Source organism: Aythya ferina, assembly GCF_964211825.1.
Source record: "Aythya ferina genome assembly, chromosome: 10".
Lineage (NCBI taxonomy): Eukaryota > Metazoa > Chordata > Aves > Anseriformes > Anatidae > Aythya > Aythya ferina.
The window spans coordinates 9,870,997-9,887,809 of record NC_140306.1 but is presented as its reverse complement, the minus strand read 5'-3'; the positions used below and the strand labels follow the sequence as shown (position 1 = coordinate 9,887,809).

Below are 16,813 nucleotides of genomic sequence, written 5' to 3'. Positions count from 1 at the left end.
CTCAGCCCAGCACTGCCAGCCCACTCAGCCCCAGGGGAGGCCGTGCCTTCTGCACCACGTACGCTCTCACGGCTCAGCCGAGACACTGGTGAAAAAGATGTTTGAATCCTCTTTTTCATTAGGGAACAAGGAAGTTAGGCCAGGGCTTTGCCTTTGCAGATGATCAACAATTAGCAGCCTACACGAGCGCACGGCTGGGGCTTTCTAGGCATTGCAGTTCTGCTGTCATTTAATAACCAGCGGTGACTCAGAGCTGCTCGCCTCCCACATGCTGTGGCCCAGAACTCTGGATCTTTTTCATCCCTTTTCACCCCAGTGGTACAGAAGATAAGAGTCTATTAAACGAGGCTGCTTTAGCAGTGCATCTGCAGCCAATCTGACACGCCAAGAGCATGATTTGATCAGGTGTTATGTTCAAAAGGCTGTTGTTCAAATGCATTTGCAAAGAGGATGCTGTACGTGGGACTTCCCATATCAGCGCTGAGGACAGGAGGCAGCACCAGGTCCCATCCAGCCTCAGCACCTTACTCTTGTACAGCTGCTCTTAAGTGGGTTTGGTCTACCAGGACCACGTTCAGATACAGACGAGGTGTGTTACACGGCATTTTCTTCCCAGAGGCACAATCAATCCCTGCTTTTAGTGGGGTAAGACAGCAGAAGCCTAAGTTTTTGTATTTTAGGGGATGTTCTACCACGAGCATGCTCAAGCATTACATTCAGGTGTAATGAACATACACTACAAGAAGAGTCTTCACTGAGGCAAATATTGTGCTAGGGACAAGTTCAGGTCTAAACAACTTCAGAAATGTTACTCTACATCTTAGATGAGGCTCTTCAGTCATGTTAAGCCCAGCCAAGCCTGCCAATATATATGTTCCCTACACATTCCCATCGAGATGAAGGTGAAGTTTACCCCCAGCTCCCTTGCTAGCTGAATACCTCCCAAGAGAAGTGTCCATTTCTCTTGGGAAGACACAGAAGGAAAAGGATTCCCTGGTCACTTCATGTGTGGTACCTTGGGGAAATCTCTCTTCAGAGACCGCCAGAACTGAGCACCATTTGTTGTTGCTTCTGCACAGCATCCCGAAGAGCTACCCCAGCACTCAGGGCTTGGGATCCTTCTCATAACACTCAGCTTGCAGTCCCTTCACCAGTCCCTCCTGCATTGCCAAAAGCCCCGCTGCCACCCACCAGTGACAGAGATGAGTGCCTGCTTGTTTCAGCAAGCACACACCGTCACCCCTGGCCCTGGCTGGCACTGCTGGGAGCTGGCTCTGCTCCAGGAGCTATTGAGGCAGCCCTGCGTGCCTGCACTAGCACGTCCCACCCTGAGCACCGTCTTTGTGTGCTACCAGGCACCCCCTCTGCACGGATTGCAAAGCCCAAGGAGTTAGTCACCCCGTCAGCAAACCCCAAAACAAACACCACTAACCGGTGAAATCAGCTTTTTTTGCCTGGGAAAATGCTGGGCTGAGGCAGGGCTGGAAGAGGATTAAAGCAGTGCTTGAATTAAACAAGTGAGAGGGTGAGAGGGGAAACCCATTTCAAAGCAACTCCGAAGACTGATAAGAGAAGCATGGGGGAAATACAAAGGCTGACAAGAAAGATACAGAAAATGGCTGCACTCAGAGATGCACAGTCTGGGAGGCTCTGGCAGTTCACTTTTACTCTATTGTTTGGTTTTGGCCTGGATTCTCTCCCTTCATCCCTTTGTCTTACCTTCCTTGGACACAGAAGAAGCCTGTCCTGCTTGTGCCCAAAGCTGGTGGCCTTGGCTCCTCTGCCTGCTGCCCTTCACCATGCAGGGGACAGCTCTGTCTGCCCTCGAAGGCAAAGCAGAAATAGCCTCAGGCTATTTCGGATTTTTTATTTCAAATTATTTCGTCACTCTGAAGAACTGACTTCAACACCGAGGCCATGTTTGCAGCTCAGTACCCAGCTCTGGGTTCGTCTCCAGCCCAGGAGTTGAGCAGCCATGGCTTGGGGACCTCAATGCCTCGCATGTGGCCACCCACATGTATTAGCAGGTCGTGATCTGCTGGAATTAGAGCAGGAGTCTGTCCCATGCCAGGACAGTCTGCATGGAGCCAGAGCACCTCAGAGAGAGGTAGGAAGCCCATAGCTCAGCAAGGAAGACTTCCAAAAAGCACCTGCACTGTGTTACACTTCAGCATCCAGACAGGTTCCCAGAGGCAGTGGCTGAACTCACCCAGGTAAGTGCTTTCCCCTGGAACTGAAAGAGATGATGCACGACTGTCTGCTCCCATCATCTAAATCTAACATTTGTTTAAAAGCCTCAGACCCTATTTCTGCATTACCTGGAAGCACCAGGAGCAACCCTCAGCAGAAGAGCAGGAGGCAGTCTCCCACCATGATCCTTCTAGCTCCTTCCATGCAATTCAGTGATGGATCCTTCCAAAACATGCCAGTACCAGCAGCCCGCTGAGCATCTGCTAGGACGACATGTTCATTAGCAGTGACATCTCCCCTATTCTAAATCCAAACGGGACCTGTGATCTGCATTTATGCCATTTACCATGTTTAGAGCAGACGCTGCTTGAGAAGCCTGCCCCCATGCATCATTATCAGCGCTGCTCGAGCCGCCGTTCAGCTGCTAATTAGAACTGAAAGCACCAAGTGATTGTTAACATCAATATTAATATGAAGCCTTTACTAATGCCACGGTGGGATGCCCACAAGTGCAGCACGGGTGCAGCCGACCTTTCAAAGCACTTGGAGAAGGGTCCCAAGCCATGTTCTTGCCTTATTTTTATATTCCCCTGGGTACCCGTGGTGCTGAAGGCCAGGCTGAGGGCTGGGAGCAGCCCGGGCACTGCCACGTCTCAGACTGCTCCCAGCAGCAGGGGACAGGACGGCTCCTGCTGCCCCTCGGTGGTCCATGGGCTGGAGGAGCTCAGGAGCCACGAGCCAGCTCTGCCCTCTTACAGCCTGGCTTCAGACCTCTCCCTGCTCTGTATCCATCAGCAAGGAGCGGTGCTTTTCTCCCAAACGGTCCCAGCCTTTAGCAGATGTGATAAGCACCATTTATTTATTGCGCCCTCACTTCATCACCTATAAAATCCCATTTTCCCTTCCCAGAAGGGAGCAGCAGTTGTTTCAGAGGCTGCTGGACCAAAACCTTAATGCACAGCAATTCTGCTAAGGCAGCAGGGCGCAGAGGCACAGAGCTCAGCTCTCCTGCGAGCTGCGCTTTGCCTGCAGTGCGCGGAGCTCCAGCAGGGAGCAGCATGTACCTGCGATTGAGGGCCCTCCAGCTCCTTGTAAAATGGCTAACGCAGGGCTGGGGGAGGAGAAGAGGGATGGAGAGGGATGCAGATTAATATTTTCCTTCTCTCTCACACACACAGGGTCACAGCATCGCCCTGCAAGACAGAGGGCGCTGCTGCAGTGCCAGCAGGTTGTTTCTTCTTGTCCCTGTGGCTGACCTGCAGAGCAAACAGCTGCTGGGCAATCAGAAACACAGACAGGAAACCCAGGGAGAGCCAGGCTCCTGAGATGACTTCAGCCTGGTTGCACCAAGCTCTCCAAGAGTCTCACGTTGGGTATTTAAGCCAGGAGGGCCTGGCTTGCCCGTCGCAATAATTGGTTCCTATTCCCAACGGGTCCAACACAAGCACAGGAGAGCCCTTATCCTCCTCAGCCTTGTGACAGCCTGACCCTGGCTTGACATTTGTCCTTGCTGCTCCCCTCGTGCAAAGTCAGGAGTCACAAAATTCATATCCTAATTTAAGTCTTATAAAGCCAAAATCAAGAAAAAAATGCTATACATCAGCCCCTGAAGTCAGGCCTTTTGGAAGACACAGAGCATCCTGGAAAGGGACGGGGAAAGGGTTAAGACAGTTTGCACAAGAGCTTCCTGCACCATGTTATTGATGATATTGGGATTAAGATTACACTGCAACACTTGCAGCTGAGCCTCACGCCCAGGTCTGCCTGGCCAAATGCCCACTAGATCTCTACGCATTCATGTTCTGGTGATGGACACACAAAATGCCCTCAGGCAGTGGCAGCAGGAAAGCTTTACAGGTGGTTGGGACCGCAGCAGAAAGCCCCGTGGTGGGCTTGTGCACGTGGATGTGTGCATGGTGCAGCGGGGGTAAGAGAACAACACCGTGCAAAGCTTATTTATCATCAGGACAATGCTATCAAGAATATTTCATTGTTAGACGATGGGAAATGAAAAATGACCATTACCTTGTAAAGGCCCTTGTAGCTCCAGCTGAGCGTGGAGAGGAGAATATAGAAGAAAGCTGCAACACGCCTGTCCACCAGCTTGGGGACGGCCCACAAAATCCCCACCGTAGGCACAGGAACGTGGGGAAAACTGCTAACACATTTAAACACTAGTAAAATACACACACACACATACATACACACTGCTATCAACAGAAGCTGGGCACACACCGTCTCTGTCGCATTATGGCACAATGCATGTTACGGTTTGGACAAAATGGTAAAGACTTGAGCGAGGGTTTTAAAGTTCTGCTGGGGATGAGGACAGTGGGGATGTCATCCTTCAACGTGAAGAAGATAAAACAAGGAAGCAGAAATATCTCAGGGGAAAAAAATAAATAAATAAATACAATGGCCACTATGTCTGCAGGGATGGTTTCCAGGTGGGATGTTTCCAGGGGCTAATCCTGAGGGCTCGACGGAGAGCTCAGGCATCTTCAGGCTTTGTTCAGCTAAGAACAAAAGAGGAGCTCCATGCCAAACAATTTTTCTCAGCTCTGCTGTTTTCACAGCTAATGCATGGGCTTTTTCTGTTCTATTCACTCATCCTACAGAGTTCTGTAAACTCCCCCTTGCCCCTTTCCCTCCACCCAGATACACTGGGGGGAGATGGAGGAAGAACTCCACCTGGCAGTTTATTCACACACACACACACACACACACACACTATTAGCATCGAGTCTCAGGTCTGTCAGTCTCAATGAGCAGTGATGGATGGAGCCTTCTAAGCAATGGGTTTTGTCAGGAGAAAAAAAAGGAGGAAAGCTGTAACGCTGCCCAAACTACTGCAGTGGCTGACGTAGACTGGAGAGTCCTCCGTCTTCCTCGGTCCCCCTCCTCCCAAAGCCAGCCTCATATGAAGTCTTTCCTCTACATTTTCTGATTTCAGGTACTGGATTAAAACAAAACAAAACAAAACAAAAAACTAACTGTGAACTACCTGTGCCATCTCACTCCATCAAAACCTCCCTCCCGCAGCAATCAATGGACAGGCCAGGTAGCGTTTATGGGAGCGCCTTCCAGATCAAAGCACGCAAAGACTGCTTCGACAGGCCTGCTTTCTGGAAGGCTTGTCTCTGTGTTTGTCTCTGTATCTCCCCATTAGCTCCATCCTGACGCAGGTCAACAGCAGATGAAAGCCAGACGCTTAGCAAACACACCGAACTGCCACGAGTCTTCATTCCCAGCCTCTCACCCAGCCCTTACCACAGATACCTCACGCCAAGCCTCTTTCTCTTGCACCTCAAGAGCTGGGATGCCAACGGGTCAAGGGCAACGGTGCCAGCTCCTGTTGGGCCTACCCCACGTTATATGTCCTGCATCCTTCCTCCTGTGGTCAGCGAGTTGTACAAGGCACTTCAGCTCACACACAGAGGCCGTATGGTTATTATTTACGTGAACGCACCCAGCAGCAGCTCACAGGATGGAGCACCAAGGGGACAAGCTGCTGCTGGCAGCCCCGTCACCTCCCTCTGTGGGGCACAGCGATGAGTTACCCATCGCAGGGGGACAGCTTAGCCCCTGTCTGTCCCAAGCCAGCATTAACCCGTGCCAACTGAGACGTTTTGAGTGCAGTGTCTGATGGTGCTTTTAATTATCCCCTACCAGCAGCAGCCTAATGGGAAAATCGAATCAGATTTATCCTCCACCTACATTGGGTAACTCTGGCCTCAAAGCAGAAACAGGGGGGGATGAAAATCCATCAAGGAATCCCTTTATGGCTTGAAAAGGACACGACCCATGGAGATTTTCAAAATCAATTCTGCTTCTCTGGAGCCCCATAAAGGGGGGATTTCAATCAGAGCTCTGTGCCTCTTGCTGTCGGTCATTCCCCCATGGAGGGATGTGTTTCCTTCGTGTCTCACATCCACCCAGAAAGCTCCCCCTCTCCCAGAGCATCGCTCTTCTCCTCGATGGCGCTAGTTGCCAGCACTTTAAACCCTCTTAAGCACAGATCAGGTCCGCAGCCCAACGATTTCAGACCTGCAGGGGCAATTTGCACGAGGAGTTGAGCTGCTGAGCGACACGGGTGCAGGAAGGTCAGTGCTCAGGTGGATCCCTGCAACCCCACCGCGAGGAGTGAACCACGGGCAGGTAGGAAGCAAGCAAGCACTGCTGGAGCTTGCTACAGGAGGTTATAGGCACAAGGAGGTTATAATGTTCTGCCACAACGTTATTCGGGAGCTGTTCGGGACATCTAACGGCCACAAAAAAGCAGGAGGAAGCAATTAGCTGGGTAACGTGCCTCTGCATACAGCTTGGGAGAGGAACAGCAAAGGGGGAGGTGGCGATTTTCAGAAGATCCAGAGGGAGGAAAATAATTTTCGAAAAGAACAAAGAAGACACACACACACAATGACTTTGGCCAGGTTCCCTAGGAAGTACGTAGGCTCTTAAATCCCACACGCTTCAAGAGAAGTAGAAAATTTGCTATCTTTAGGGGATCTAAATTTGGACAAGCTGTGGTGGGTTTCCAAAGGCTATTAGAAAGGCTGTTTCTATCGTACCACCACTCTAAATTTGGATTCTTTGTCTTTTTGGAGGTGTCTGCCGTTCCTAACAAGATTAGGCAAAACGCTTAGAAGACTTCATGCAAATCTTCAGCTCAGGTTCAGCAACAAGATGCCTGTGAGAACGGCGATCCCAGCCTCTGAGCTCTTTGCAAACCCAAAATTCCCTGATACTGGCAAGGGACCATCTCCTGTCCCTGTCCCTGTCCCTGGAGGAAGGCGCTGGCCACAGCAGTCCTTGGGCTCAGGCTCGCTGCCCTTGAGCCAGCTGCCCTGTCAGGAGGAGGGTATGAGCATGGAAAGCCCGTGTAATTTAAGTTAGCAGTAAAACATCCAGATGAAGATTACTCAGTACATTGGAACATAATTATGGCAAGTCGTTCTGTGTTTGGAAGTAAAAGCACAAGGATAATAATTGAAGCTCTCCAGAAGAGAGGTCTGGTTTGGCTTCCTGCACAGCATGTGGATGCTGTCCATAAGGACGAGGGCAGAAAAAAGAAATGCCAAAGGACAGAGGGACGTTAAGAAGTATCTAGCAAGGGGCAGCACTTTCCAGTTATTTTGTTAAAACTTGTGTATTTCACATCACCTGTAAGTGTGATTCTCAAGGCTGTTTTTCCTCAGCCTTAAGACCTACGGGAACCAAAGGCTCACAGCAGAAGAGCCAACAAAACCCAACCCACGCCACGGTGGACGCTCAGCATCGCACTGACTCACGCACAGACTAAATACCAGGAGCAGTTTGTGACCCCAGTCCAGTGGGACACATGGTCCTCCTGTTCCAGGAAAAAAACAAAAGTACAGTAATCTCATTACATTTTAGGGATGATTCAAGACCTCACAACAGTCTCCGGCTCTCCAACAATGTGATGATTTCAGAAGAAGCCATCGGGTGCCACTGTGCCTGTGGCACAGCTCCATCCCCAGCCCATGCCACGGAGGCAGGCTTCAGACTTAAATTTTTTGCTTGTAACAGGCAAACCCAAGACCTGCGTATAGGAATGAGCCTCCAAAAGGAAACCAGCCTTTTTATTAAAAGCACGTAACTAGGAGAGAGAAACCCACCGCCTCCTGTTCCCCTTCCCAGCCTGCCTGAGCAGCACACCGACACGGACGGGGGTCACAGAAGTTTCTGTTCGGTTAATGAAATAACCAGCTGCAAACCTCAAACAGGCATCTCACAGCCCACCCCGGTCCCTTATGGGGAGTTTTAAAACCAAAGGAAAAAAAAAATAAAGAGTGAGAGAAAGGTTAATTAAGCCATAACGCAAACGAAGCCTCCCACCAGGCGTACAATTACCTCGGAGTGCCCTCCACCGGAGGAAGGTCTGCAAGAAGTGCATGCTCTTTTTTCTCAGTCCCAGCGGAGGTGGCAGCATCACAAAGGCCAGGTCCGCTCTGCTGCTCGCTCACAACTGCTCGGGCATCACCGACCTCCTTCCAGACAAGGATCTCCTTCCAGCCAAGGATCTCCTTCCAGCCAGGGTCCTCCTTCCAGCCCAGGACCTGCCCCCAGCCCCCAGCACTACCTGGCTGCAGCCCTAGGGCAGTGCCCCTGGTCCGCTCCGCTCATCCCCGCTGCGGAGTCTGGGGCTTCTCTCTCGCACTCCCACTCCCTCTCCAAATAAGCAATTAGCATGAATAATTACAGCTCTGCTGATAATACCCAGCCACCTTTGAGCAAGAGGGAAAGACTGTAATTAACTCTTTCTTAGGGATCAGAGGAGGCTGAAATAGCACAAGCCTAATTATCTTCTTCTGGGACACATCCTGGCTGCCGAGGAGCTTTGGAAAGAGCAGGCGCCAGAAGTCGGGCACCGTCCTTTCAGAAACCTCCCCACCAACCCCATTTTACACCAATTTTAAGAGGTGTGCCAATTCACACGGAGGGCAGGATGATCCCCCATGGACATTCCCCCTGATGTCCTTAGCTGGCAATGAGCCCCCCAACCGCCTGCAGCATGACCCCGTGATGAATCCCTGCTCTCTGAGCACTATTTAGCCGTTCCTCCTTGGGGAACACGCTGTGGTCATCTGTGAATGCCCCCGTGTGCAACACAGAGCTGTGCCAGCAGGGAGATGTCACCACCAACCCTGCCCAGGACTCAGGAGACCTGGAACAGGCACCGATGTCCCCCCTGCTACGGGCTCCTGCCTTAAACCCAGCATGAAGGTGCTCCCACCCCAGAGCCTTCTTCCAGCCCCAGCCCCCAAGCCACAAAAATCCATAAATAACGCAAGTGACGACTCAAGATCAAATTGGATGCTGGAGTGAACCAGTTTAACGTGCCTTTGCACTGAACTGGCTTTGCCCCCTTCCCAGAGCCAGCAGATGGGACAGACACACGGGCAGGTCTTGGTGCCAGCCCCTCCCAAGAAGCCCCCCCAGCTGCACCACCCAAAAAAAGGGTTACGGTGAGCTCAGAGCCTGAGCCAAGGGACGGGGGTCCCCTGCAATCATCGCTCCGCTTTTCTAGAGACACCGCAAGGGGGAAGGGCGTGCTACATGGCTGCTCCAACATGCTCTCTTCTCTTTATCAGAAATAGTGATTAATAGAGTTATTATCCAGTCCTGTCATGCTTTATTGCCACGGCGGTGGCTGGAGATGCTCTTAGGGCGCTGCAGCGTAACAGTCGGGTGCGCTGCCCTCCCAGCACTCTGGTCTCTTATTAAAAGAGCAGGGGGGTTGTGAACGTCTCCTCTTGTACTCTATTGACCTGAAATGTTTAAGAGTGGAAAAAAAAATCACATGTTTATGAACCCCTTATCACTCGCCTTAGAAAACCCGCTGAAATTTTTATAAGTCTTCAAGCACTTCAGCATTAATTTTCATATTGCAACGACTCCACACGATAATTCTTTTATTTATGAAGCCAAGGTGCTCAGGGCACTGTACAGTGTAATAAAGCAAATTAAAATGCAATAAAATATTTATTTAGATAATAATTTGAAAGATCTAACAATTTTGTAAGTAGGACTTGACCAAGATGTTGTACATCACGCGTATTTAAAATTTCCCCATTTCATATGCTCTTTTGTTGCAGAACTATCTTTTTTTTTTTTTTGCTAATTCCTTGAAAAACGAGAAGGTAAACATCCTCATATACAGCCTGAATCCCACTGATTATTACATTCATTAATTTCCCTGCAACATGAATTGTTCCATGGGCATTAACTGTATTAGGCGACGGTATTAGTAGAAGCCAGTATGTCAAGACCCAAATGGAAGCTGTTAATAACTAATATGGCCAATACTGCTCAGTGGTTATGGTAACGAAGTCTTAAAATGCTGTTTTGCTGCGAAAAAACTACACCCGTGGTACCTATACCAGCTGTGTGGGCCAGTGTAATTTCAAGAGTGGGGTGAGTTTGGAAATGGCAAGCAAGGATTTTGCACAGATTTGCACCAAAATGAAGCCACGGAGATCAAGCAAAACATCCCCAGTGGATGTGGCTGGGATGAGCCATCTGAAAACTTACAGCTTACGGGGAAACTGCAGCACAGAGGGCACTGGGGGAGTAAATCGGTCTGCAGGCAGGGCCCGAGCTTTAGAAACAAAGACTCAGGGCTCAGGACTGGGGCTCCACGGCTCTGTCACCCTGCTCAAAGTCAGAAGGATGCCGTTTGATCAGCGCTTAGGGTTACTGCTGCACAGCGAGTTGTGAGCCATGCAGCCTGTTGTAGTCTGCTCTACGCTCAGTACTGGCTGCCTTGGGGTATTATTTGCTAAAACTTCCAATGCTTTCAATTAACACGTAGCAAAACCATTAGTCACGATGTCTTCATGACAAATAATTGTTCTCCCTGGCTCCTTTCCTCACCACCGTGAGTTTCTGTTTAATTTACGGACGCCAAGAAAACAGAGAGAAATCCAGCCTAAGACTTCACCGGCTTCCTAAGCATAAATTAATCGGCTTTTCCAACACCTCTGGTGGTGAGTTGGCACTTTGCTATTTCACGGACCCAAAGGAGGGGTCCAGAGGCAGACAGAGTTGCAGTGGGGTGCAGGAGGGACCCAGGCCCTTTGAGGCACATCTGTGGGGTCAAAGCATGAACATTGGCCCCGCTGCGTGGGGCTGCTCCTCGGCACAGCCTCTGTGCTGCCCCCAGCTGTGCGGGGCACCCGCAGCGGGCACGAGATGAAAGGAGGAGGATGCAAACATCAGAGGAACCGAGGAGACCATGTTTTAAAGAAAACACGGCTAATTCCTTGCTAATTATTAAGACCTCAGGCTTTGCCTTATCCAACAGCAGGGGCTTTGTGCAGGAAGCGCAGCCGAGGATGCTCGGGGAGGGAGGAAGGACCTGCAAACCCCCCGGCCCTGGCTGCATGTGGGGCAGGAGCCCTGTGGGACAGGCGATGGTTTGGGGGCTGCCAGCACTCAGCTCACCCCTTTGGAAATGGTCTCTGAGAGCAACACCCCCAAAACCAAAGGGCTGAGGGAGCTGCGCCTGGGTGATTGCAGAAACGTGAGCTGAAAGCTGTTCAAAGGCATCCGAAAGGGAAAGGCAAGAGGGCTGCCAAGCCTGACTCCTGAGATAAAGTCTCCGCGCTGACAAGTTCGCCTCGGATTTGGGATTCTTGTGTCTGACGGCATCTGGAGCCGAAGCCAGCCCCATCTGATGCCTCCCCACCACCAGCCTCGGAGCGAGTGGCCGCGGTGGCGTGACGGGGTGCCCGGGGCCGGCTGTCCTCATGTCCCCTTACTGTCACCACCCCGTGCCTCAGCCAGGGGTGACAGCCAGCCGTGGGGACAGCCCTGTCCCTGCCAGGCCACCGCAGCGGGGCCAGCAGCACCGGCCGGGCTCTCCCCGTGCTGCAGCCCCGACCTCCTCGCTCTGCGCTTCGAGGAGCTCGCAGGGAAAAGTGTGAATCTCAGCAGAAATGGGGGTTGCGCTATTATAGCCCGGTGCCGAGGGAGAGGATTAAATAATTAATCACAAAAGCAACTGAATGTTAACAAGGCGAGCGGGATCAAACCGCATGCAAGATGCACAGCCCGCCCCCAGCCCTCTTCGGGGTGCTGACGAGCCTCATTTTAATAATGCAGCTACGAGGGCTGAGGGGATGTGGCACAAATACCCGGATCCCAGCCCTCGCCGACTTGTGCTGGGGATCAGCCTGACATCTCCTTCGCCAGCAGGCAGGGCTGGGATCAGCTCAGAGCCGTGTTTTGCTGGGAGATCCGAGTGTGCCGGGCTTTGGGTGGGCTTTGCAAGCCCAAGCACATAGACAGGGGGCTTCTGTGTGAAGCCCCTGTCAGACTCCACGGTTTAGGGTGTCAATCCTAAATCACAGAGCCTGACTGTGCAGTGTCCAGTGAATGGGAGCCAGCAGGGATAACAGCCTGTGCACGGGACAGGAAGAAAACACATGGACGTGTCTCTCCTGGGTGCTCCACCCAGCCAGCCCAGCCTGGATGCTGCATCCACCACCCTGTCATGGAGCTCTTAAGTGCTCACATTTACATCACAGTCCCTTGACCTGTTTTTCATCAGGCTTTTTCCATCCTATGGTGAGAAATGGCTGTGCCTACTAGGGTGAGTAAGACCATTTAGACTCCATTGTTCCAATAACTACAAAAAAACAAACACATCTCTAATAATTTTTTACAGCATCCTGTAAAAAAAAAAGGGCTCTGCATTTTTAAACTGATAGGAACAGCATCTCTCCCGTGCTGCAATTTGAATTTGAAGGGACATAAAGACCTTAATGCTTAATGGCACACAGGAATATTTAAGATTTAAGGGTACCTGCCCACTCAGTGCAGCTCACCACACACAGGGATCCATCCTCTCCAGGAGTTTGTTTTGGCTCTGGTATTTTTACCCTGTGAAGTCTGAATAGGCTAACTCCCATGCAGCTGAATGTGGGAAGATGATTCAAATAAGACCATGAGATGAGCTTTTCTAAAGCATCTGCATGATTGTAGGGCAGCAGCCTCACAAAAAGACCCATGGGCTGAAGTCTGTGTGATGCTTCTGAAAACTCCCTGTATAAAACACAAAGCCCTCGCTCTTCCACCATGGACGTTATCATCACAAAACTTGGTTCAATTAAGGAAAGCCATAACCTAAAACAATGCTCACACTATTGCATTTACAGTCTCCAAGCATTATTTTATAATGCTAAGGGTACCTGCACACCCATACCATCTCCAATCCACTAACCTTCAATTCTGTGTGTTTTGTCAGGAAAAAAACAACCGTCCATGAAATCACCTCCTCCGTCTGCCTCTCTGCCTAAGGCTGGAAGAGAGCAAAGTGAATTCTGAAGGCTTCCTCATCGAGGTACGAAAGCCACAAGACACCCACAGGGTCAAGATTTTCTTAGGACCAGAACACTGCAAACAACAGGACGCTGCAGGACGTGGCTGCAGCCCCGACAGGCGGTATCAGAGTGTGGGTTGGGGCAGGGAGCTGGGGCACAGTCAGCAATTCAGCAATCCAGAATTGACTCAGGCACTCGCTGGCTTCGAGAGGCTTTGCTGCAACACTTTAATGACACATGGGCTGAATATTTTGCATTTCTGTGCATAAAACCTCACTCAGCTGGAATGAGGTTGCATCCCCTGTGGTACATCATTTACATTAAAATCCCCCCCCCCTGCTTCTCAGCATGACTTTCATGTCCCCCCACCATTTAAGATAGCAGAGGAATATATATGTGGGAGGATAGACGGGAGGGGGAAACATCTTTTTTTAACATTCATTGAGCTGGAAGTGGGGAAGATGCCAGCATACGAAGGGTTCAACTGATGTGGAAATGCAGATCCTTTGAAAAGAAGGAATTGAACACCAAAACTGGTTCAGTGCAGCTAAATTGGTCCCCTAAGGGCCAGTGGTAAGAGAAACCTTCAGTCCAAATAAGAACAAGTGAAATATTCAGCAAACAGCATTTGATGCTTACGTGCGAGGGAAAAAAAGGGGTGAAAATGTTGGAAAATGAAAGCATCGCGCTACCGAGCTCAAAGAGAAGAGACAAATAAAGTGGGTTTTGGGCGACTTCTCTAGGTGGTGCGAGGATCTGGTAACCCAGCAGTGGTAACTCCGACATCCCCCAAGAACGTGGCTAAAACCTAAAGGCAGTGCTGGAGGTTGCCCCATCTCACGCCATCCCACTGGTCGTGTTGGGCTCCCTCCAGGCTCTGAGCCACTGAGCCAAGTGACACCACCTCAGCCAGACACACAGACAAAGCCTGAACTTACTCAGCTAAAGCTCAGTTCTTAACTATTTTCCAAGAAAAATAGATAAAAAATATGACAATCTTTTAAATTTACCCTGTGAGGGGTGCTAGAGTTGATTTTTGTTGCTCCAATCCACCAGGTTTGTCCCCTTTCAATATTTCTTCGGGTTTTGTTCTTCCCAGAAATAATTGTGTAAACGCAGATTCTCTACTACCTGAATTTCTTGAGTCATTTTAATATCTATTATTACAATTGTTGCTTGAAGACAAAACTGTAAGCAATAGCTGCTTCCAGGGAGTTCATCAGAACGAAGGGAGTTCATCAGAAAATACAAGAATAGATTCAAAGAAAGAAAACGCATAAGAAATGAACTGCTCGGGGAAGCAGTGCTTGTTTTATGGGAGGAACACAGACACCGTAACGCTGTTTAAATTCCTTGCTCTCTGAAAATGCCTCGTTTTTATGAACGTTCAGCTACGTATCGTAGAAACAAAAAGGAGTTATTCCTTCCTGCTTTACCAACCTGGGATGAGTTTGTCAAAGAGAAAACCTTGCCAGTATCCCTGGGATATAAGAACATAGCTGTTGCTGATACACGGGGACAGTAGCTGAGAAGTCTGGTATTTTATTTTCCAGCTGGGATCACTGAGCAGACAGTGGAGGAACCAGCGCTCAGCCTTGGAGCCCTCACTTGCAGGCAGAGGAAGAATTACTCTACGGGAGACCTGTGCTATTGGATTTGTATCTCTCTGAGCAGCTCTTGTTGCACTGGCAGCAGATCTGAGTGGGAAAGTATTTTTTTGTCTTGCAAAAATCAAACAATTTGTCCGGTGATACAGAGGTTATACATATCACAGCTGAAAACGTGAAAGAACTGAGAGGTCAGTTCCAGCCCCGGGTCTAAATCAGGCACCAGGGATCTGAGCTGGGAGCTCTGGTTGTGTGAACGTCCTGACCACCCGGTCACTGCCTATGTCTCAGGAAAACATCCTTCTCCTCAGTCTGACTGTGGTTAGAAAGCTCAAACCGGACTCGAGAAAAGTCTGTGGGAGAAGACCACATCTTCTCATAGGAAAAGCTGTGCCCCTGGTAACTTCATGTATAGGTCGAGGCACCTTGGTCAAACCCCCACACAGAAATGCCTCAGCAAGTGGTTTTTAATTGCTTTCACTCCCTTACAATGTGTTTTTTGCAGGGGATGCTGATCTACCAGAGGCAGTAGCAGTAGTACGGAGCACACCACTGCAAAATCCTGGCCAAATGTCCAAAGCACTGGTTTTCTGCTCAGGCATGTTATCTGGGTGGAAAAAAGAAGCGTGCATGAGGAGAAAACATTATCTCATGCTGCTCCCTTACCGTTCAATGCACTCGGATGAGAAGGGACATACTGGTCACGAACACAGACAATTTATTTGAAAAGGCAGTTGGTTTCCTCTTGCTTTTGCATTTCCTGAAATAGATTGTAAAAAAGGGAATGCAGGCAGATGTGTGGCCATTTCCTAAGAAGCACAACGCTTCCCTGTGCCTTCCCACTCTGTTATCAGCCCTGAATTACACATTGCTGTTGATTTCCAAGGCTTTGTGTGATTAATCTGGCTATACTCTGTAAAGCAAAGAGAGCAAGAGGGAGAGTGAGAAAAGGAAATCACTCACGAAAAACTAGGTTACAATAACCCTCAGGGTCTGAGTGAAACCAAGAAGAGGAGAAAAGTTCAGCACTGGGCTGCAGCCTGGCAAGGACACAACCCTGGCTCCAGCACACAACACAGCGTGTTTAGAAACAAGTTTTTATGAAGCCTTATTAAAAGAAAACAATGGAAATTAGGTGGTTTTGGGGGATGTAGACCCAAGGATAAGGACATCTTACCTCCTTGCAGCCAGCAGGATGCAGCTAGCTCATACAACAGAGAAGAAAGCAGAAGGAGCCTGCCCCAAACCTGTCCCATCCCGTTCTGCAAGGAGATGGGTCGCTCCTCCTGCCATGAGCCCAGATACCACAGCAGGGAGGGAGAGGGAAGCTGGAGAAGCACCTCTCGTTAGCAGCTAATTGCTGCAGGAGTGCAACTGCTAAGCACCAAATTCCTTGGAAATAATTAGAAAATGCTGGAGGCTAATTTTAGCCTACAGCAAGAGCCAGTCTTGCTTAGCTTTGCTATTTGTATCTGCAACTCATAAAAGCATCTTTTTCTTTTTTGGTCCAGATCACAAAAAATATCAATTAAAATCCAGCCCTCTGTACCTAGCTAACACGTAGCCTTGGTGTAACCTCAGGACCCCACCAGAGCCAGAAAGATGAAACCACACTTCACGTTATTGTTGTCTTCTTATTCTTCTGCAGTGCACTGTTAAAATATTTTGTTAGTTAATAAAAGCACTTCATTTTATCCACCAGCACTCACAGTAACTCCACTGAAGGATGAAATGGAAACCTCGTTCCTTGCCAAGTATTTACATCGAGACAGGACAGGATGCCCAGATCTGCCAGCAAGGACATGAAATGTCTCCTACTCACAGGTGCTTTCCTAGCACCTGATTTTGAATATAAGAAAAAAACTTATATTTTTGTAGGTGACTATATCAGAAAGAGGTGAAGAAAGAAAATTCATTTTTAGTGATGCGAGGTTCTGATTTTGTCTAGTTGCTTCTGACGCCGCACTGGAGGGCAGCCTGGTGGGCACCCTGACCTGGGAGGCTTTCACTGGAGGGGAGAATGGCACTATGCAAAATTTACCAGGTGCCCATGTGGCAACTTGAGATTTCCAATTGTCAAATTTGGGGAGATTCTCATGATTAAAGCAGAAGTACTCCCTGCCACACGTATGTCCCATCAACTCCAAAATAAATGCAGAGGTGTGATTT

At 49.6% G+C, this 16,813-nt stretch overlaps 1 protein-coding gene across 5 annotated transcripts in view; it reads right to left on the bottom strand.

Moving 5' to 3' along the window:
• Positions 1–16,813, bottom strand: part of GRIP2 (glutamate receptor interacting protein 2) — a 245,197-nt gene that overhangs the window by 91,234 nt on the left and 137,150 nt on the right. The window contains exon 1 of one of the 5 annotated variants that reach the window (XM_084531049.1): positions 8,065–8,167. The exons of the other annotated variants lie outside the window; for them this stretch is intronic. Within the exon in view, the coding sequence (XP_084387175.1) occupies positions 8,065–8,143 (79 nt within the window). The 5' untranslated portion in view covers positions 8,144–8,167. Of the gene's footprint in view, positions 1–8,064; positions 8,168–16,813 lie in introns of those variants that run through there. 5 annotated transcript variants of the gene reach the window in all.